Genomic DNA, 19745 nt, shown 5'->3' with positions numbered 1-19745 from the left:
AAAAGGAATAGTCATTTATTCAGAAATTATACAACTTTTACAATAACAAATAGGAATAGTGTCTATGAGCTTTAAAAAACTAAATTATTCTTTTCACTCTTAAAATATTTATCTAAAAAGGAAAACAAAGATATAACACAATAAGAAAAACATACCAGTAACTGAAAACATGATTAATGAGGTATAACTCTACCTACAGTCTAAACTAGGTGTATGTGTCAATGTGAAATAACATTTTGTTCATAGACTACAAATGATGGGTTATTGTATAAGATAGTTGGCCACCTGATAGCAGCTAAGTCTAGGAAGCAAGAGTGCCAAGATAAAAGTAATTGCAATACTGCACACGAAAATATACATGGACACTGACTAAGTAGCATCTTCTCAACATTGATACTGGGTGGACTGACACATATATTAGATATAATTAGGTGTATTCCAGTTAGCTTTTGGAATTACTTCTTGTCAGTTTCCATCTTGACGACGACCGCATCTCCGTCTTTTTTATCTTTTTTCCCATCACCAGCTGAAAAAGTTGGTTAATTATTTAATTTCTTACTCTTATTCAAGATAACTTACTTCACCCCACACTTAAAGTACTTTAATTTCCATTTCATTCATAAACGCATGATGAACAAACCTAAAAATAAGAACAGAACAACCTAAAATATTTAAGTAAAATAATATATAAGTAGAACTTCTATAATTTTTTTCCTATGACTGGGGTATGGCTCTAACATGAAAGAGATCAGTCAGTTGTGGATTGTCAGTTAACAAGATCTAATTAATGTTTGAACTGAAATATGAATAGGCAAAGCTGTATTGTTCTTAATGTTTTGACAAAACATTAAAGATAAACCAAATTTAAGGGTTAGGATGGGAACAAAGGGGTTATTGTTTTTTACTAATTGAATTTTTTTTTTAAGTTATTTAGTTACCGAGGTTGAATATCATGTTAATGAGGAGGAAGAAAATGTAAGAAAAAATAAATCACACAATTACAAGTGATGTGTAAATTGAATTCTGGAGCAAACAAATAAGCTATGCCATTTTTTAAATAATTAGGCCTAATACTTAAATACTCCACTCGAATTGAAAAATTACTATACTCCCTAATGGTCAAACCGTTCCTTGAGCTTTGTGAAAACCTAAGAAATATGTTCACTTGTCTCATAAGGACCGCTTTACCATAAATGTTTCATGTTTTCAATAACTGAATGCCACAGGCATGAATATTATGAAATAGGTATGGAATACAAAATCACACAACCAACCAACAGTCTAAGCACATACCACTACACAGCACAGAATTATATACACACACAATTATAGAAACAATACCTACAAGTTATAGCATGCACAGAAACAGACATGCAAAAAACAGAGCAGCAGACAAGAGAGTTTTACTTTAAATACTCTTTTAAATAAACTAGCTGTTGCCCACGGGCTTCACCCCGTTTGACTTCATAAAAATTAATAAAATTATTGATTGGTTAAGTTCAGCTGAAATAAACAAAATAGAATACAGTAATACAAACAAATAAGTACAGCTGAGGTATTTTAACATTAGGTATATGGAAAGTTCCCTTTAGAAAGGAATTACGACCTTAAAGGGCAATTTATGAAATAATGGATAGTTTTGCACAAGGTTTCTCGTCATGACGAACATTTTAAGTATATGGTTTATGGGGGTTTGACTTGTAGTTTTCTCAAAAGTTCATGGGTACTTTGGGCTTTATATCAGGAGAATGAGTTTCAGGAATTTGAAAATAATATATAAATATTGTTGAAGATCAATTCTAATGTCCATGAAAATATTGTTTAAATGTATTTGAATTTGGAACATATGGTATTATTTCATATGTTAAATGAAATGAAATGAAATGAAATGAAATATTACTTTATTATCAAAAAACATTTCACAGATCCAGCGTTAGCTGGTGAAACAGGTGATATTGTCAGAGATCTTAAACACTAAGTTACATAACAAAACTAAAATCCACATAGCTTAAACTAAAATATATTTACTTATCATTTAAATAATCAGAAATATTATAATAATTTTTCTGTAAAAGGTATCGTTTGAAATCATTTTTAAATTTTGAAATAATGTTAATTTCTTTAAAATTAGTGGGTAGACTGTTGTAAAGCCTTAATCCCATATAATAAGGAGATCTTTCATATAAACAAAGGCGATGTCTTGGATATTGAAAATTTTTTGAGCGTGTAAGATATGGATGACTGATTTGTTTATCATTGTACATTTGATAATTAATTTTAAAATTCACCATCATTTTAAATATATAAAGTGAAGGCAAAGTTAATATCTCATATTTAGCAAATAAAGCTCTGCATGAGGTTCTTTTAGGCATAAATGATAAAATCCTTATAAATTTCTTCTGAATTTTGAAAACTGCTTTAGAATAAGAAGTTGCTCCCCATAATTCAATCCCGTATTGCAAGACAGAAAAGAACATTGCATAGTACACTGTGAGTTTAGTTTTTAAATCTATTACATTTCTCAAAACATACATTTGAAAGCAAGCCGTATTTAATTTACCAACTACCATTTTTATGTGTGTTTTCCATGTTAAATTCTTATCGATATCTAAACCCAAAAATTTTCAGTAAAGGATATAATATTATTATCATAAGATAATTCAACAGTGGAGTTTTGCCTATTCTGAATTGTTTGAAATAACATCACCTGTGTTTTAGAATTATTAAGTTTTAGCCCGTTGGCTGTAAACCAATTAGATAAATTAAGAATAGAAAGACTGATTTCTTGTTTAAGATTTTGCAAATTATTTGATTTAACTATTGCTGTAGTGTCATCAGCATATAAGATAAGGTTAGACGATACATTTCGAGGTAAGTCATTAATAAATATTAAAAATAGCAAGGGGCCTAGTATTGACCCTTGCGGAACCCCACATTTAGTTGTAAGCCACTGTGAAATACATTTTTTACCATTTTTTACGATTATTGTTCTTTGATGTCTGTTAGTCAAATATGAATGCATCCAAGACAGAGCCATATCAGAAAATTCATAATATTTAAGTTTACTCATTAATATATTGTAATTTACACAATCAAATGCCTTGGATAGATCACAGAACACCGCAGCTGTGCTCTGAGACCCATCCAAGCCATCAGAAACCTGATTTATGAAGTCTGAGACAGCAGATATAGTGTTTTTCCCAGATCTAAAACCATATTGTTTATTGGTAAATAAATCATTATTTTCTAAATATGAATAGATTTGGTTGTAAGCAATTTTTTCAAAGATTTTAGACAAAGATGGGAGTATTGAAATAGGACGATAGTTATCAGGGTCCATTACTGAGCCTTTTTTGAAAAGTGGTTTCAGCTCAGCATTTTTTAATTGATAGGGAAAAATTCCTTCATCAAAACATTGATTGATTACTAGACACAGAGGCTCTGCAATATGGTTTATGACATTTTTAATTAATTCAATAGGAATTTCATCCCATCCAGAAGATTTTTTATTTTTTAAATTTCTAACGGTTTTTTTAATTTCTAAAATCGATACATGTCTGAACTGAAATTTCATTCTTATATTATTAGGCCTACTAGTATTATTAATCAAATTAGTTGCAGTGTGTAAGCAAGGCATACAATTTATATTTTTGTAAATGTTACAAAATTTATCATTGAGAAAATTTACCACATTTTGTCCATCTTTTAATTGCTTGTCTCCGACACACAAATCAGGGAAATCCAAATGATTGGAATTCAGGACTCCTAGTTCAGACTTCACAACATTCCACACCGCTTTGCTCTTATTATCTGAAGATGATATAACTTTACAATTAAACATTTTCCTAGCCTTATTGCAAACAGCTTTAAATATTTTTCTATAGTTTTTGTAATACTTTTTAAAATTAACATCTTGAACCGTTTTGGCAATAGTGCTTAGCTCTCTTTTTCTCTGACTTGATATTTTAATACCTTTAGTCACCCAGCTTTTCCTATATTTATTTTTGGGTGGTTTGTTAGTGTAAAATTTAAGAGGGAAACATTTATCAAAATTTACTAACAAAATTTTAAATGATATTAACAGTGATATTAACTGTTGGATATGGTATGTGATAGTGTTTGTTCCAATGTTGTAAATAGTTGTTGATTAGTCTCCATTTTTGTAAGAAAACTAAACCAAGTCTAAAGCTTCCTACTATAGAGTGTAACAAATATGTGGAGAGAAGAAATGCTAGTGAGATTTAAAACGAAAAACGTTGGGCACATGCAATAGATAATAATAAAGAGGGGGTATTTGTAATAGTATATTACGTTACTAGTCCTGAAAATAAGTGTTTACCGGACGAGTGTGGTCGTTCCCGTGCGAGACAAGGTCGAGTATGGGATTACCATACGAGTCCGGTACACACATTTTGGACGAGTTACGTACGATAGTTTACGGCATACTACTAAATCCGTACAAATCCTTATATATTTCCACCAACTAAAGGACTAATAAACACTAGTCATAACCTCTGAGAGAGGTTATGTTTTTGTTTATAACCACTAATTGCCACGAAAATACAGTATAATCAGCTGATTGGTGTCCGGTAAAACTCATTGCAGAACAGTATTACGCAATGAAACCCCATTTGAATAAGCTGGCGGCAAACAGCTGTTTTCTGGACTAAATCCTTGCGTGGAAAGTTCATCAAAATAATGTAGTGTGGTGTAAATTAGCTTTTCATGCTCCAAAGGTTTTTCGTTTTAAATCTTACAAGTAGGGATGGACGGGTCCCGAAATTTCGGGAATTTTTCGGGAAAAAAATATTCCCGATTATCGGGACGTGATTACATTTGACTCAGGAATTTTTCGGGACGGGATTTGGTCCGATCTTCGGCGATTTTTCCGCTTCGCGAGTGCCGATAACGCCGTTATTGCGAGCGATAGGTCCGCGAACGCAGGAGACGAAGTCATTTCGACGATTACGCCGTGACCGCGGAGTCATAACGACGATCGCGCCGTGGCCGCATTATTGGACCGACGATCACACCGAGACCGCGAGTCATAACGACAATCGGGCTGGGACCGCGGAGTCATACAGACGATCGCGCCGTGACTGCGAGTCATACCAACGATCATGCCGTGACCGCGACTCATACCGACGATAACCCGGTGACCGCGAGTCATACCGACGATCGCGCCGTTACCACGAGTCATACCGACGATCGCGCCGTGACCGCGAGTCGTGACGACGATCGCGTCGTGACCGCGAGTCATACCGACGATCGCGTCGTGACCGCGACTCATACCGACGATCGCGTCGTGACCGCGAGTCATGACGACGATCGCGTCGTGACCGCGAGTCATACCAACGATAACCTCGTGACCGCGGAGTCATACCGACGATCGCGTCGTGACCGCGAGTCATACCGACGATCGCGTCGTGACCGCGAGTCATACCGACGATCGCGCCGTTACCACGAGTCATACCGACGATCGCGCCGTGACCGCGAGTCATGACGACGATCGCGTTGTGACCGCGAGTCATACCGACGATCGCGTCGTGACCGCGAGTCATACCGACGATCGCGCCATGACCACCTGTCATACCGACGATCGCGCCGTGACCGCGAGTCATGACGACGATCGCGCCGTGACCGCGAGTCATGACGACGATCGCGCCGTGACCGCGAGTCATGACGACGATCGCGCCGTGACCGCGAGTCATGACGACGATCGCGCCGTGACCGCGAGTCATGACGACGATCGCGCCGTGACCGCGAGTCATGACGACGATCGCGCCGTGACCGTGAGTAATACAGACGTTCACCCCGTGACCCGCGAGTCACAAGTTTCTATAGGTACCTGTAAATTGTTACCCATTTTTTGGTTTTTATAGATCAGTGCCACAAATGGTAAAAATTGATTTCGTATGTCTTTTTTGGTAGTAACTACAATACAGTACTTTCTTTTTATGCACAGAAAAAAATCCCGTCCCGTCCCGTCCCGAAAATCGGGAAGGAAATAAAAATCCCGTCTGGTCCCGTCCCGAACTAAAAATTCAATCCCGTCCATCCCTACTTACAAGTATTTATTCTCTCCACATATTTATAAATTATTTTACTTTTTAGTGCGTTTGGAAACTTGGTATTTAAAAAAAGTGTTTAATTTATAAATTATTTATGATCAGCTCACATTTACACTGTTAAAAGAGCAACATAATATATACTCTTTTACTTAAGAGTTATCACTTGTAGCAAGTATGAAAAATAACACTAAAACTGAGTGTGATATTCTTCTTAAAACAAAGATTTTTACAACTGATAGTCATTTAAGCATACTGCATGGATCATCTGATGGCAATTAAAAGTGTGTTAATGTCATCTTGGATACATTGATGTTTTTTTATGTTAATTTATACATACAGTAATTTTTTACCAAATTCATTTATTGAGAACAAAAATAGAACAATGTATTAGTAAATGTCTTTAGATCTGGTATTCAAGCCAAAACAAAGGATCCCCATGAGTACCCATAAACAGGAAAAAAAAAATTAGTTGACATAAACCCTCCCCCATGTATTGAACAACATGAAACACATTCCAACACAAACTTCAAATGACAGTATAGTCCCACTATTCTGAACTAATTGGTACTGAACCCTAATTGGATTAACTAGAAATTTGGAATAGTCGGATTTTTGTAATAGTCGATCATTGCGATCAATTTGTGATGTTTGCAGTCTTGCAGCGATTCAGGGAGACAAAGATGATGATACCCCAGATGTTCATGCTTTCGTCGTGACTGTTTCCATTTTGTGGTGACAGAAATGTTTAAGATTTTGCCATTAAATTATAGGAGTTTTTTACCAATTCAGAAAGCGACTGGAAAATGAGATAAAAAATTTAGCTCCAGTCGATATTTAGCGGGAGTCGATGACGATATCTCTGCGACCGCATTTCGCAGATGCTTAAGATTATCCCACTAACGTCAACAAATAAGTAATGTCCAAACTTTAGTTTGCAATATGCACATTTTTGGAATAGCGGGACTCTACTTTATACAACAGGACAGATGAAAGTCTACTTCACTTCCACAACATACAGTCAATGCTGAGAATACCTTCTGATAACCCACATAGCATAGCATGGTTATTTTTCTGAGCATTTTAAATGCTAGTTTAGTTTAAATGTATGTCATGGCACTTTGTCCTGTTAGTACAATTTTTACTAGGAAATATTTTATATAGCTGGTTTATGGCATCTCTTGGAGCAGTGTGAGTACAAAACAAGTACCTGTAGCCTATAATGTAATTTGTATAGGAACACAACAAATAAATCTAAGGACAGCAAGATACAAGCAGGATACCTACAACCAGTGAGCTCACCTTCAGAATCATTACCTTCCCCATTGCTGTTGTCTCGTCTGCGCTTGCGGCCGAATCGGTAATTGTTGTATTTTGGAGTGAACTTGGGTTGTGGCAACATCTCCATACCTAGCACCTGATGAATCTGGCGGAACGCAAACAGCCTCAGCGCAGTCTGCAACAAACAAAAATAAGCTTTACATATATTATTACTTTACTTTCAACAGAAACATTCCTAAAAACGTAATTATTGCTTTCCTGGATATACAGGGTGATTGATATAAGTGTGCCAGCCGTTTTATTCGAAAACTATAAGAGATATCAAAAAAAGTTAAATGGTAAGTGCCTTGGATTTTTTATTTAAAACACAAAAAAAAAATATTTTAGCCGCCATTTTTCCAATATGGCCGCAACTTTGGTTTTTCTTACGGAACACCCTGTATTTTATGATGTATTCTGGTAAAAAAAGTAATTTTAAGACGATTTTATTCTTGTGATTTTTTTCATAAACCTTACCGTTTTAAAGATAATAATGGTTAAAGTTTTGAAATTTCTGCATGAGAAAGAGTTTCGATAAAGGCCTAAGCAAACATTCCAGCTGTTTTGCTCGAAAACCATTCAAAATTTCACAACTTAAACCATTATTACCTTTGAAACGGTTAGGTTTATGAAAAAAATCACAAGAATAAAATCGTCTTAAAATTACTTTTTCTACCAGAATACATCATAAAATACAGGGTGTTCCATAAGAAAAATCAAAGTTGGCGGCCATATTGGAAAAATGGCGGCTAAAATAATTTTTTTGACTCGACTATAATTTTTTTAATAAAAAATCCAAGGCACTTACCATTTAACTTTTTTTGATATCTCTTATAGTTTTCGAATAAAACGGCTGGCACACTTATATCAATCACCCTGTATATAAATCTATATTTAGGCCTAACCCGGGGGCTCGGGTAATCGAGAGTGTACTGTACAGCAATAAATCATGCAAAAAACTAAACACAATAGAAAGTCTAGTTAGCTACTGATAGTTATAGGCTTCTTCTACATGCTGTTTCAGGACAGATGAATGTCGATAACAACATTAGATAACTACATTCTTATTCTTTCTCTCTTCTTTCTCGGGTTTCTTTTCCTTCATCCACACATTCAACAAGTTGCCATGGTTACTAATCGCCCGATAACAGGATACTGAAGTTGTCATGGTTACTAAATCACCCAAACCCAAACTTTTGTGACATAACAAGCGCAGAACAGACAGATGTGTAATGAGCATACGATTGTCAGTGCTTTGGCCTTGAAGCTATCGATAATAAACTGGGATGTTAAAAAAATCCATAATGTGGGTTACCCACTGCATATAAATAATAATCAGAACTAGTTAAATATACAATGTATTTCTGTATGTATTTTTGCATGGGTGGATAATGAGGCTACGTAACATAGTTTTAACAAAATTAATTGACCACGGTAGATCCGTCCCTGGTTAATTTAGGCCCAACTGTTAAATAAAAATAGAAAACAAAAATGTTGAACAGGAAAAAAGTTTACTCAGTTTAAAATTGAAAATTTTAACATTTTTAAGTTTAAACACAAATTTAGTAACCCTCCTATGCTAAAATTTTCACAAATAATCTTGAGTAAAACTTTATGGTTTTGTCTTCCGCATAAATAAAATAGTTTTGATATGAAATGTTAACAAATGCATACCGCTAGGTGACTTAAATCAATTTAAGGTATGCTTCTGTTTGTTTATGTACGCCAAGCGTATAACTGGACTTAGCAAAAACAGCAAGCCAGTAAAATATTGGCAATAATAATTTTAACTGGACACTAGAATCCATTTCTTCAACAAAATACTTTTTGTAGAACAAAATAAGACATTTAAAAATAAATAGTATTAAACTGTGTCTCTAACCTCACCAGTGTGGTTTGACTTAAAGAGTACCCATAGCAACATTTCATGAGGGGGAATATTTTTAGTTGGAACTAAACAGTTGTAGACACTCTGACCTTCAAATATCCGCAATTGTTTAGGATAATTAATTGTCCTTACTGAAGTAATTCAGTTTTTTAAGGAAAGCCTCCGGGCCTGGATATTTTAATGTCTTCTGTGTTTTCCCAATCAACAAAAGGGGACTAATTTAGATTTGCGACTGATGGTGTGGCAACCGCAGGACATGAGGACGATGGTGCTGCTAACGCGGGACAAGTTGACAATAACACCATGATTGCACGTGATGTTCAAGATGGCGCAGAGATCGCAGATTACAGTCATGATGACATTGTGATGGGTGCACATAGCAAATTTATGATAACTAAAACATGTACTGCTTTTCTACAAGTAATCATATCAGGCCTTAAAACAATAGTAATTTAAATACCTGTTAGTTATTAGCTAGCAGCAGTGTTCATTAGATTAATGTTTCACAATAAATTATACCAAAAATAACTGGACAGGACCGATTTACTTTTTCACTTTGGGGTCACTAGAGGCCAAAAACACCATCTGTTCATCAAATTCATATATATATATATATACAGGGTGATCAAAGGAGGCCACCATTGGTATAACATTAAGAATTAGAGAAAACTTTAAATGGGGGACATTCCTTTATTTTTGTGGCAGTTAAAAATATTATTTTAGTTTTTCGAAATTAAACTGCCATTTTCCAATATGGCAGCCAACTTGGAAATTTCTTCTGGAACACACTATATTTTATTATGTTTTCGGGTAGAACATGCAATTTAAATATGTTTTTATTCTTGATAATTTTTCTACAAAGCTAATCAATGTTTACGAGTTACAGCCTAAGAAAAAAATCACTTCCTGTGTACATTTTGCATCATGTAGCTGCTGAACCAGTAAGTTTAGAGTGAAAATGCAAAGAGTAAAAATAAGTCTTCAAATTGGATCTACATTATTAAAAGACCATAAAATACATAAAAAATATCGATTCTATTATTTAAAAAATGGCAGCAAACTTGAAAAGTGGAAAACTATGTATTTGATGGTATTTTTTGTAAAACAAAAAAGATTAAACTATGTTGATTTAGTTTAATGTAGCAATTAGCATTTCACACAGTTGAAAGTTATAAGTTATAATCTATATGTGTACTATGAGTCAAGGGGATAGTCTACCTGAGCGCTGGCTGTGAGGTCCTCTCTCTGTTGCGCAGTGAGACTGCCAGCTGCATCTACAGGTTCCTTCTCACAAGGGTCCAGTAGTCCCGGGCCTCCTGGCAGCAAGATACCTGACGACAGAGCCTCTAGGATGCGACGCAGAGCTTCTCCTGGAGGCATCGGCCCTCCTGCAGAACTCAACACCTTCTCTGTCAGCAACTCCATGGCCTGCCAACCAACACTGTGTTGAGCAACTGCATTGATGGACAACATTTTGCCTATTTTAAATTGAAATACCCCCTCCCCTGCAACAAACCTGTAGAGACTATGCAAATTTCTGTTTATTTGATTTGATTTTAGTGAATTTCCCTATAGGGAAGTAGCTATTACCATAGGTGGCATGGTAAGACCTAGGCCCGGGACCGATTCACTTTTTCATTTTGATGTCAGAGACCAAAAATGTCATTCGCTCAAATTTATATATACCCTACACATATACTAGGGGTCTGCGGTGCACCGAAAAAGTTGGTACGGTACAATCTTAATTACCAATCTTAATTACCGTCATCGGTACAATCTTAATTACCGTCATCGGGTTCTGAGCACATAAAAGTCTTATCAGATGTTTGTTTACGATCTTCATAATTTATTACTAGGGTGATGATGCAATAAAAACCCATTAGCAGTCCCAAATCCATTAACATTTTATCATGACAATAATTTATTCAAGTACTTCCAAGAACTATTGAGTTTTATTACTTTTATTCCTTTACGACTTTCCCCAATTCTATTTGATCATAAAAGTAATAGTTTTATGATGGCTGTAAATTTTATCTCTAATTCAGTCAGTATTTTCGTGAATATTCAATTTGCCGCTGGCCATTGCCTACTGCCATAAAACATTTTATGGCTTAATGTTAAACTTGTAACTAATCTACAATCTTATTTTATTAGTTAAGATATTTGTTATGGATATTTTATCTTTCTTTGATGAAACCACAAGCGTAGTAGTAGTAGTAGTAGTAGTAGTTGTTGTTTGCATAATTGTTTTCCGTTATTCAATCCTACTCTGTCTTAAATTATGTCATTGCATGTTCTGTATCTTGTCTTATATTGTTGGATGTGGCTGTTAAGGTTTGGTATTTTTTTTGTTTCCTAAATTTTTGTTGTTGTGTTCAGGGCCAATTTACCGAATAGGCATGGTAGGCACGTGCCTAGGGCGCGAGGCAATTGGCGTTTTTGGGGGGCGCCAAAAAAATTGGAAAATAAAAGAAAAATTGTGGTTGTATTTGGTCACCACTAGCGGCCGTAAAGACATCATTATATTGTCCCCCGCGGTCGTGTGGACATAGTAATCGCCTCCCGCAATTGCGATAAAATGGTAATCATCTCCTGCGGCCATGTCGAGATCATCACCGTCTTCCGCAAATGTGGCAAAATTCAGATCTGTTCTCACCATCGAGTGGACATTATCATATTCTTGCGCGAACGCAATAAAATTCTTATCACGCCTCGCGGCCGTAAAGACATGATCGTGTGGACATAGTAATCGCCTCCCGCGATTGCGGCAAAATGGTAATCATCTCCCGCGGCCATGTGGAGATCATCGTCTTCCGCAAAATTCTGGTCTTTTCCCACGGACATGTGGACATGATCATCGTCTTGCACGATCGCGGAATAATTCTAATCATCCCTCTCGTACCATCATTGTATCTCCCGCAGACCTGTAGCCTTCTAATCGTCTCCCACGGTCGTGAAAACATTGTAATCGCCTCCCGCGATTGCGGAAAAATATTAATTATATCACTCAGTCGTGTAGAGATCATCGTCGTCTTCCGCGATCGCGGCCAAATTCTTGCTGTTTCCCGCGGTCGTGTGGATATTACCATGGTCTTCCGTGGTCGTGGCAATGTTCTGACTCTGTAGATATCAACATAGTCTTCTGCGATGGCGGAGAATTCTGATCATCCCTCGCGGCCGTGTGTAGACATATTATCGTCTCCCGCGGTCACGGAAACGTCACTGTTGTTATGCGCGATCCCGGTAAATTGAAAATCCCAGGTAGAAATACAAATTCCATGCATAATTCCCGGTAAAAAAAAACCCACGCATAATTCACGGATTTCCCAGTTTTCCTGGTTGGTGGACACCCTGTTATATATTGCAAAGGGGCGCTACTATTAGTTGTGCCTAGGGCACTGACAGGGTCAAAAACGGGCCTGGTTGTGTTGAAGGTACTTTATGCAATCTAAATCTTATGAACTAGAATTATGATAGTGATTTTGCTACCCTCATTGTAACCTACTCAATTTATATAGGCCATCCTAATTACTTAGGTCTATGCCTGGGTATTTTGACTCTTTTGAAGAGCTTTAAAATATACTAAGAAAATTTGATTGAGTCTGAGATGAACTAATGATTGATAAATGTGGATATTAACTTTGTAAATGAAAAGACAATAATATTACTCTGTGGTAATCCAAATTTTAGTTTCAGAAAAATCTTTGCAAGAGATGTATCCATCTTATAATTAGTTTTCAAGCTGATAAAAAAGATGCTCTTTGCCATTACTTCATCATAACATCCTGTTTTTCATTGTCATCTGATGAATGTGAAAACAGCTGGCAACTACACTGTTTTCGTACTGAATGCTTTTATATGTTTTTAAAAATTTAAAAAACAACTAGACATTGTGTTGGTTGGAAATAATTGACCAGTTGTGTGAAATTATCTGATCAATTAATGCTTCAAACATGTTTATTCCTAAACATTCTTATCCTGATTTTAAAACCACTTTATCATGGCTATTCAAAGTATCTCAGAGTAAAATAGGTAAAGCCTTTATCTTAACTGTGATTTTTTTTGACACAAGCCTCGTAGGCCTAGGAGTAAAAGGTTTTAATAATGTGTGGTACAGTAATTGTTATTAGTTAAACAATGAATGTAGGATACTATCCATTTTCATAGTAATGTCAATGTATTAAAATAAAAAATAATTAGGGGTCTGCGGGTCCCCGATTTTTTCGGGTCGGGTCGGGCCAGCGGAAGGCCCGAGAGACCGGGTCGGGTCAGAGATTTGTTCGGGCCAAGATCGGGTCGGGCAAAAAAAAATAATTATTAGGCTATTTTTAAAGTTAAAATAAGTAATTTTCAAAGAAACACTCTTATATACATTATTACAGAGGAATTAAAATGTTAAAATTAGAATTAAATATTAAGTTTGCTCACGTTGAAGAACAAAGACACAACAGAGCAATTATTGCCTTACTGTCACTAGCCAGAGCCAGTCGTCTACTGACAAAACAAAAGCCGTGACGCAACAGTCCAAAGAAAACGAAGTCAAAAGAAAGACTATTTATCCAGAGGTACCAGTTTAATTATTTATTGTTTATTCCATACCTAGTTTAAATTATATTTTAGTATTTTATTTACATAATAAATTATAAACAATAGAAATATCTGATATAGTGTACAGATCTGTATCTTGTTCTTTTATTTTCCTATTGTCCTTTTTGTCATTCAGTAACAAAACAAAACAACACTTCTGATCGTCTGGTTCGGCATTTTATGGTCACCATTTAATTTTTTTTTTTAAGTATCAATTATCAACAAGTCTACAAAGAGGTTAGGCCTAAATATTTTATAATTTTATGAAAGTTTTCATCAGTAAAATTATTTTTTTCTTAAGTTAGATTGAGTTTCAAAAAAGATATTTCTAAGATCCAATACAATATTTACAAGACACAAACTACCATGAATTAATTTCTTTGGAAATTATCTGTGACAGTTTTATATTTTTGAATAAAGAAAATATATCTTTTTGTCTCTCCTTCCTTGTTAAAAAAAATCTGGTAATTAATAATTTTTGGCCCGACCCGATTTTGGCCCGAAACCCGAGGACCAAAATTATTGGCCCGACCCGACCCGACCCGAGCCAAAAAAGTCTGACCCGCAGACCCCTAAAAATAATGGTTTAAATACAGTTCTGAAAAGAAAACCGCAAAAATACGGTTAGCCGCGTACCGTACCGATTTTGTACCGAGAACCGAGGTACAAAATATTGTACCGTACCGACCTTAAATTTTATGTACTGCAGACCCCTAACATATACATATGTGTGTGTGTGTGTCAGTAAACGCGATAACTTGAGTTATTTTTGTTGGATTTTTTTTAGGTGTAAGGAGGGATAAACTTGAATGAGTTCGCAGCATGGGAACGGGGTTTTATGGGGTAAAAATAGGGTTTTTTCCATTGTTGACCCAAAAAACACAAAATTTCTCAACTTTTCCTAAACCTTTTTAAAGAGCTTAAAAAACAAATAATTTAGTATACAAAAGTAGTTTTGTAAGGCTATTGGTCACGGAGAAAATTCAAAAAATTGTAAATTTAAATTTCCCATGTTATTCTTATAGAGAACATTGTAAAATGTAGTATTTTAGTTGTTTAAGGATATATTTTGATCAGACTTGGCAATTAGTTTCCTTGTAACAGCAAACCTAGGTACTCGTTAAACCTAATGTTATTTAAATCGAAGGTATCGAGGTATCGAGAATCGGAATCGGCCCATCCCTAATCCTAACTGATATCACCATGTTTCCTATGCGTAATAGTTATTTTTAATAAGGTAGTCCTAAATAATATTTGTTTTCTTATACTGATGTTTTTATTGATGATTTTTATTAAAAGATTTTAAATATTCCTGCCAGTTATTACTATTTTTGGTATTTTACCAGTCATCTGTCATAAATCAGTAGGTATTTACAATGTAACAAAATGAGGTTAAAATTGCGAACGTGCATTTCCCGATATGTATGAGAAGAGAAATCCCGTCTCGATCTCATCTCAAAATTTTATGAGAAATAATATACAAAGTAGTGTAGGCCTTCCATGACTTTACCCACTGCTTAGTGATATACTTACCCAGGGGTTGAGTGGAGCCCAGGTGGGGTTCCTACGACACAAGTCTCGAAGAATCCTGATGATCATCACACAGCTCTGCAGACCAGTAGCCCTAGCCTGCGTAACAAACTGCTGGTTAAACAATCACACGTCACAGTCACAAACCACTTCTAACAACTAGTTTACCTTCTACCGCCAATTGGTCTAATGAAATACTTTGAAAAATTAAATTTTGAAAAAGAATTGACTATACTTTCCAGCCTTGTTTATATTACTTTGAGAACATTTGAGGCTACTTGCAGCATGAATTGTTTACACAATAATTGTGTCAAGATAACAACTGTACTGAAACATTTTTTAATAAAAAAAGAAACTGTTCTTAATCATAAGACTACACTAAGTAAGTTAAACAACACAAACTGAATGTCTTTATAGAGTGATGAGTTGAACCCCTTCACATAGCTTTTGCAAGCAAAAATTGTTACGAGTAGGGCCCAACCTTCATTTAAAAAGGTTCCAAATAAAATCCACTTGTTTTGCTATTTACTATTGTAATGCAAGACTTCAAACATTTTTATCAAAGGATATTAATGTCTGACTGTTTTAGTTAACCTCAATATAAAAATTTATCTCCATAAATTAAAACAAAACTTTTCTTCGCAACTCGCAACAAACCTTTTTGCGTCTAAATAAATGTGTGAAAAACATTGACCAAATATTTTGTGGATGTCTAAACGAATCGACAACTGTGTGACATTGAGAAAGCGCTGGGGGTTTAAAACATCACTCAGTTACAAAAAGTCAAGGCTGGGAAGCGGAAGTAGAAGTAGTAAGTGATGCCAACCTGGAACCATTTGGCATGCCTGAGAGCAGCCAAAGCGTCCAAACATTTCTGCTTGCTGAGCACATCGGGCGGATCCTTTGGCGGCGACGAGACACCATCTGCAGACAAGGGTGTTTGACCATAAAGGAACAATAGTGAATTGCGTTCCAACGCTACGCTTGCGTTCCAACGCCATTCAACTGTGAGAGGCTACACCATCGCGTTGCATGGTCTATGGACTCAGAGTTTACTCTTTATTCCTATTATGTATTGTGTTTTTATCTTTCAAAAACATCATTAAACAAATTAAAAATTAATAAAAAACTTTTCTCCCATTTAATTCACAAGCAAATGTTTGTAGGTAAAAAGTCTCCAAAACATGTATACGTGTAGTCTTAAAAGGTGTTATACAATAAAACAGTATTAAACTTATACCAACTGCACTACTATTAACGAAAATAAAAACCTTAAAGAACAAATCACTAACCTTCCCCAAAAGGATAAATTGAAAGTACACTTAACTGATGCCCTGAACCATGCAACTGTTCTGGACACACAAGCCCTAATAACAAACAACTAGAGCATAAAATTTGAGTGATAACACGTTCGCAAGTTTTTTAACTCCTATCTTGCTTTATTCCTAAAGCAACAGCAATAATTTTAAGACTTGAAATTTCCGTCCTAAACCTCTCTAGGTGCACTAATGCCATGGATTCGCCTCACACTTTTTATGGTCAAAAATCCTTGGTCCCTCAACCAGACCCACTATTGGAACACCTGGAAGCTTAAAAGTAGCAATATTACATGTGACAGCAAAACTACATGTGAAATGCTGATAAAGGAGTTCCTTCTACGAATCTGGTGAGGTAATGGTTGGCTCTTCTCTCTTCCATGGGCCAAACACACTCTTCTGGGTGCCTACGTACATAGAAACGTGTATTGCAACGGTTCTCATTCATAAATGCACAGGTTGTTCGGCCCTTGGATTGTAGCAGGTTTTTGTCAGTTCTCTTTGTATAACAATTTGAACAAAAACATATATTTAAAAAAATTATTTACAATTTGTTATAGTAATGAATAGTAAAATAAAAAAATAATAAAAAATAATTTAACTTTTTTGGGATTCAGAAACGTCAAATAAACATATGCAAATGGGTATTTTATGTAAGTCGAATGGTTAAGATGATTCCAAAAGAATAACAGAGTATTATTAATACAATTTTAGTTGTAAGTTTAAGATCTACCTAAATGAGTTTTATTTACAAATCTATATTTAATTTCTAATCCACTTTTTAAAATTATTAGTAACATATTGCCAATAAATTAAAAGTTAAAATTGTGGTTCAAAATATGACAAATGGATGTTGCTTGCAGTTTGAATCAGTGAAAAACTCAACAAATTGATATACAAAGAAAAAACACAAAGACCAAAGATAATACACTAGACGATCTTCACATAGGCTCTATATTCTGTTAAAAATATGAAAACAAAGCCACATAGCAAATATGCCATGGAAAAAACACATGTCTAAAAATAGGTAATTTTCTATTGTGTAATTTCACTAACATAAAACATTTAATGTAAGAGGATTTATGTTCTGTAAATTACCACTTATAATAAATCAACTCGTCTTCACATTAACAATGAACTCTTTAAAGAGAATCATCAAGTTATTAGTCATATCACATTGTCTCGCACCTAATGTATATTTTTATTCAATCTAATTGAGTAAAAAGTGCATACATCTTCTTAGGATATAGACACAGAATTGAACAAAAACTCTTGTAAATTTGTATACCCACCTCTGTTTGAGAACTATACATTTAATGTAGTCTAACTTCATAAAAAATTAGCAAATCAGATATAACTTAACACAAAGTTTATTTGTAGACATACTACTGTTCAAATTTAATTTGTACAATCCATCCAGCTTCATAGCCCTAAAAGAACCTGAATCAATTTTCTCCCAAAACAGATCTCTAAATGAAATTAAGAAGTCAATTGCACATTAACATACACCACAGACAACTGAAGATAGTGGCCTGTGAAATCGTCTAGTGTGTCTTGACGCCTAAAGTGTCTAAGTAAGCACAGGTGCGTACCTCCAGTGGACTCCAGTAAAACTGGTTCTCTCATCAGTGGAGATGTCAGAGACACAGTGACGACTATCTTGGGCTCTGTTGCAGCAGTCACTAACACAGATCCTTGGTCTACCTTCATCTCTACAGTGTAGGCATCATCTGGAGCTACAGCCTGTAACAAGGGAGGTCAAATGTAATTAGAGTGGCCACAGACTCTCATATGTTTCCCAGTCGCCAACTCAGGGTACATAGTTTATTTACATTTTAAAATTCAAGATTAATTCTATACTTTTCAAGACTCATTTTTTCAAAATAAATTTAAAAAAATAAAAATCCACGAATCATTGCGAAAATCTCGGTTTTTTCCAGGTCCCATTTAATTCAAGGTTTTTCCCCTGTTCTCCCAGTTGGTATACACCCTGTGTGTAGTTTTAACAAATTTTCTATATTAATAGGTTATATACTACTATACATACACAAACCCCTGTCTTTATGTCATAAGGTATGTTTGAGATGGTAAGGTGTTTTTCAAGTAAAGAGAAAATTAATGCAGTTATAAAAAAATCTAACTAGCCAATTTTGTGTTTAAATCCTTCTTACTTAATGCATCTACTACTATAACAGAGGTAAATAAAGGTCAATTTTATTATAAATAGAGGTGGTCATCTCCTACAGGCATGGAGACATCATAGTCGATTTCTGGGATCACTGCAAAATCCTAAATATCTTCCTTAATCACGGAAATATTATCATTGTCTTTCTCAACCGCAAAATCCTAAATAACAATAGAATCACCATCATTGTCTCCCGCAGTCACGGAAACGTTATCAACGACTCCCGCAGTCATGGCAAAATTACAAATATCTCCCACGGTCCTGTGGACATTATCATAGTCATCCGCAATGGCGGCAAAACTCTTATCATCCTCCACGATATCGTTTAGAAATTACCATCTTCTCCTGACTAAAAATCACCATTCTTTACTAAAATGCTAGGACTTAAAAATCCAATTATTTATCAATTAGTTGTGAACTATGAAATGTTAACAAATGCATACACCAGGTAACATAAATTAATTTAAGGTATGCTTCTGTTTGTTTATGTATGCCAAGCGTATAACTGGTCCAGCTAAATCAACTAGCCAGCAAAATATTGGCAACGATTGTTTCTTCTATAACATACTTCATGGACAAATAATACACATGGCCTGAAAAAAACCTAGTAGAATTTATTAGTGCATCACAGAAAAAGGGCCAGGAAACCCATGGCAATGATATACTGTTTTTATGAATAACGGTTCCTGAATCAGTGAGTTCATGAATTATAAGTAAAAAATATATCTTATCATCTGGTATTACCATGAATAAAACATAATCCTTAAGTATATTTCTTTTCCTTATGGAACAGCTGAAGCCAATTTTATTGTTAGTTCTGTCCAGTGCACTGTAAAGGTCTTGTTTTGTTT

At 35.2% G+C, this 19745-nt stretch overlaps 1 protein-coding gene across 6 annotated transcripts in view; it reads right to left on the bottom strand.

The window, feature by feature from the left end:
- Positions 1-19745, bottom strand: part of LOC129004186 (zinc finger RNA-binding protein-like) — an 88964-nt gene continuing 69219 nt past the window's right edge. For 5 of the 6 annotated variants that reach the window (XM_054432655.1, XM_054432649.1, XM_054432654.1 and 2 more), the window contains exons 16-21: positions 18302-18452; positions 16220-16317; positions 15397-15492; positions 10495-10704; positions 7371-7524; positions 1-526 (exon numbers count right to left, since the gene is read on the bottom strand). In XM_054432655.1, the coding sequence (XP_054288630.1) occupies positions 456-526; positions 7371-7524; positions 10495-10704; positions 15397-15492; positions 16220-16317; positions 18302-18452 (780 nt within the window). In that variant the 3' untranslated portion in view covers positions 1-455. The remainder of the gene's footprint in view (positions 527-7370; positions 7525-10494; positions 10705-15396; positions 15493-16219; positions 16318-18301; positions 18453-19745) is intronic. The other variant, XM_054432653.1, reaches the window with a different exon arrangement.

Source organism: Macrosteles quadrilineatus, unplaced genomic scaffold, assembly GCF_028750875.1.
Source record: "Macrosteles quadrilineatus isolate MER2022 unplaced genomic scaffold, UCM_ALF_1.0 Scaffold_9__3_contigs__length_116548681, whole genome shotgun sequence".
Classification (NCBI taxonomy): Eukaryota; Metazoa; Arthropoda; class Insecta; order Hemiptera; family Cicadellidae; genus Macrosteles; species Macrosteles quadrilineatus.
This window is presented reverse-complemented; position numbering and strand designations above follow the sequence as displayed.